This window comes from Gavialis gangeticus, unplaced genomic scaffold (genome assembly GCF_001723915.1).
Source record: "Gavialis gangeticus isolate Ggan-Ray unplaced genomic scaffold, GavGan_comp1, whole genome shotgun sequence".
NCBI lineage: Eukaryota > Metazoa > Chordata > Crocodylia > Gavialidae > Gavialis > Gavialis gangeticus.
The window spans coordinates 23,982,466-23,985,973 of NW_017728993.1; the positions used below are offsets into that span (position 1 = coordinate 23,982,466).

A 3,508-nucleotide genomic window follows, 5' to 3' on the forward strand; every position below is an offset into this window, starting at 1 on the left:
TAATTATACACACACACACACACACACACACACACACACACACACACACACACATATGCGGCTTCTTCTCTGTTTACAATGCTGGGATCCATAGCGGATCCATATATGTATGTGTGTGTGTGTGTATAGTTTATGTATATATAGTTTATGTATGTGTGCGTGTGTGTATACATATAGAGAGAGAGAGAGTGATGTTTCATTTTGATCATGGAAAAATGTAGATTTGAGGTTACTTTTTTAACTGAAAATTGAGGATTTTTTAAAATCAGAGGATCTCTGCTAATTACCCTCATGCTGGATTCTCTGCCTGAAGTCAATATACATGTTGCCATTGACTTCAACAAGCACAAGACTGGCCCCACCATGAGTTTCCCAGCCCCTATCCTTCCACACACACTTGCCTGGGTTTTTTCTTTTTTCTTCCTTTTTTTTTCTGGGTCCTGATGCCAAAAAAAGTATTTCATGTGTGGGCCTCAACACGCAAATTCCAATAATTAAATTGGCCACTTTTCTTGTCTTCCAACGGCTGTACATTTCAAGACATCATTTTGGAGGCCCGCTATGGATCCCAGCATCGTAAACAGAGAAGAAGCCGCACTGCCTTCACTGCCCAGCAGCTGGAAGCCCTGGAGAAGACTTTCCAGAAGACTCACTATCCAGATGTGGTGATGCGGGAGCGACTGGCCATGTGTACTAACCTCCCAGAAGCCAGAGTTCAGGTGCCAAACTTCTGCCTTGTTTGTACTAATGTTTATTTTTTAAAGAGGGATGCAGAGAGATGGTTTGGCTTGGTCTATAACTTCTTCAAGATTCCTCTAATGTGACGAGAGGGGTGGGAAAATGAGGGTAGGAGTGCACCGTATGGGCTAACTTAATCAGAGATTCATAAGTTTTCATGATTAAGGAAGTATCTTTTGCAGCAAAAGCTGGCAATGAAGATGTCAGCATCCACAAAAATCTCTGTATTTATTTTCTTCCAAGACCATTTCTCTGGCATTGTCAGAGGAACAGGAATCCAAGCCATTCCAGCTGTTCCCTTCCAACAATATCAGTGGTTATTTCAGACCACATATTCAATCTTCCTCTGGGAAAATACACAGCGTGATGTGCCATGTCTCCAATGGTGGCATTGGTTTTCTCATAAAATAACTCTGAGCAGGTGAACTTCAGTTGTATCAAATGGAGCACATTGTTGGGAGAACAAACATGACCATATTGTACCCTTTGGGGGCAATTCATTCCAAATTTTGGGTAGAATGGGGCAGGGTGTTGAAAAACATCTGGGCCCCTAGCAAGCTGGTACTTTGAACAAAGGATACTTTGCTTTGGAGATTTCCCTATAGTGTTACAGTAAGAATTTTTAAATTTGGTTCAGTTCCCACCAGTGATAATTGCTTTGCTACCATAGTACCCAAATCCAAAGCTCCCCTAAAAATATACAGCTTTATACATACATTCTTCTTTGAACCATCTAGTCACCAGCTACCACATATATAGACACAGCTCATTATTAGCTAGTTATAGCTAGTTATTGTTAACATTTTCATCTGTTCTCCATGTTCCTGGACTATCTTGACAAATTCAGAGCCCCATGGGCGATTGGTGCCACCTTAGTCGGGGGGGGGGGGCATGTGCCCCCCCACAACGTCCAGTCAGCAATCGGGGAGGAGGTCCCCCCACAGCGAATCGCATTGACTGGTGCTCCTGCCTGCCCCCCCCAACCCCCACGCATTGCCTAAGTGGGAAATGTGGCCTGACAGGAGGTGCACCAGCACTCTCAGGGGGTGCACATGCACCCCCGTGCACCCCCTATGCATCGCCACTGATTGGCCCACACAGGACTTAGCTTATCATGGCCTGCACCTCACAGGAACTGCAAGAGGCGCAAAGCACTTGAAACCTGGTTTTGTCTGCCACGAGATCTTCCCATTATCACAACCCAGAGGTGCCATCAAAGCAGGTGGGGTGAGGGGAATCTCATGCACCAATCTGGGATGTGAACAATGACAAGTAATTAAAATGCAGAGTGCATTGGTCTTGTACCATAGTAGGAACTTAGGACTTTGGGCCTTGATTATGGGCTTACTTAGTGTTAGGTGCTGTCTACAGCCATACACACACAGACCCAGACACAGGCATGGGCAAACTGGGTGGCCGCCCAGGGCCCGGTGAGAAAGGGGGCCTGAAAATGGAAAAAAAATATTACAATTGCAAAAAAAGTTTTAATATTGCTTATAGATAGGACTGGCAACATTATCAATTGAGAACAAACTATTTAAGGACATTGATACCACAGATGTGGTAAAGACTTTTGCAACCAAAATATTATCATCTCTGGTGAAGGGGGATCCGAAACTAAAAGTTCACCTGGGGTTGTCAGGAGTCTAGGTACATCACTGCACACGCACAAGCTAGCTTAGTCTTGAACAGCCTAGGATCTGGGGCATCATAGTAGACACTGGAAACTGGATTGGGAATTGAGAGATCTGGTTTCTTTTCTTGGCTCTGCTCCCAACATGTTGGGTGACCACAGTCCAGTCACTTAACCTCTCTGCTCATCATATTCCCCTTCTTTAAAAACAAGAATAATAAGGGTGATCTCTATTGTCGTACATGAAGAGGTAACTGTCCTTTGTGAGACTTTGTCCCTATGTAGTTTAGGTACAAAAGAATGATATAGACTGTTTTGGGGTGACTACTACAACAACAGCCCTTTGGCCAGCTGATGCCTGAGATCTGTAGCTGTCAGACATCGGGGTTTAATACAGATGCCTGTAAACACTTAAAATTAAAAGGTGTCCTTCAGGAAGCAGAAACACGGCTGGGGTTTTTAGAAGCATCTGAGGGGATGAGGTGCCCAACCTGTACTGGAATGCAGTAGGATTTGGGTCCAGAAGATTTCAAGTGTCTCATTCCCTTTGGTTTCCTTACAACTCTCAGCCTAAGTGAGTGTTGTTTTGGCCTTGACTGAGTTTCTCACTTGACCCCATGGTTTTATTTGTGGGTCACAGGTTTGGTTTAAAAACAGAAGAGCCAAATTCCGGAAGAAGCAACGCAGCCTGCAAAAGGAGCAGCTGCAGAAGCAGAAGGACTCTGAAGGGAGCCACAGCGAGGGGAAGATGGAAGCCCCCGTGCTGGAAACACAGGCCCCCACCCCAGATGCGGAGAAAGCCCAGAGCCTGCCAAGCGAGGTAAGCACGGAGCTCAACCTGACACTGTCGGAGCAGTCTGCCAGCGAGTCAGCCACTGAGGACCAGACAGACCGTGAGGAGGAGTTTAAGAGCCCCCTGGAAGAGGCCAAAGCAGACAAGAGCCCTAGCGTGGACAGCAAGGCATTGAACTGCAAGCGAGCAAGTCCTAAAGCAGGTGAGGGGCAGCGGCACCACATGGTCTCGGGTGAGGAGGTTGGGAGCCAGGCATTTGCTATCCCAGGCATACCAATTAGGGATGATTAGCTATTGGGAATGACTGATACATTCTCCATCGTGGGTTCCCAGCTCTCATGTGG

At 46.1% G+C, this 3,508-nt stretch overlaps 1 protein-coding gene across 2 annotated transcripts in view; it reads left to right on the plus strand.

Moving 5' to 3' along the window:
• Window positions 1-3,508, plus strand: part of DMBX1 (diencephalon/mesencephalon homeobox 1) — an 11,003-nt gene that overhangs the window by 5,090 nt on the left and 2,405 nt on the right. The window contains exons 2-3 of one of the 2 annotated variants that reach the window (XM_019528372.1): window positions 541-719; window positions 3,012-3,366. In XM_019528372.1, coding sequence (XP_019383917.1) covers window positions 541-719; window positions 3,012-3,366 — 534 coding nt within the window. Of the gene's footprint in view, window positions 1-523; window positions 720-3,011; window positions 3,367-3,508 lie in introns of both variants that reach the window. The other variant, XM_019528371.1, reaches the window with a different exon arrangement.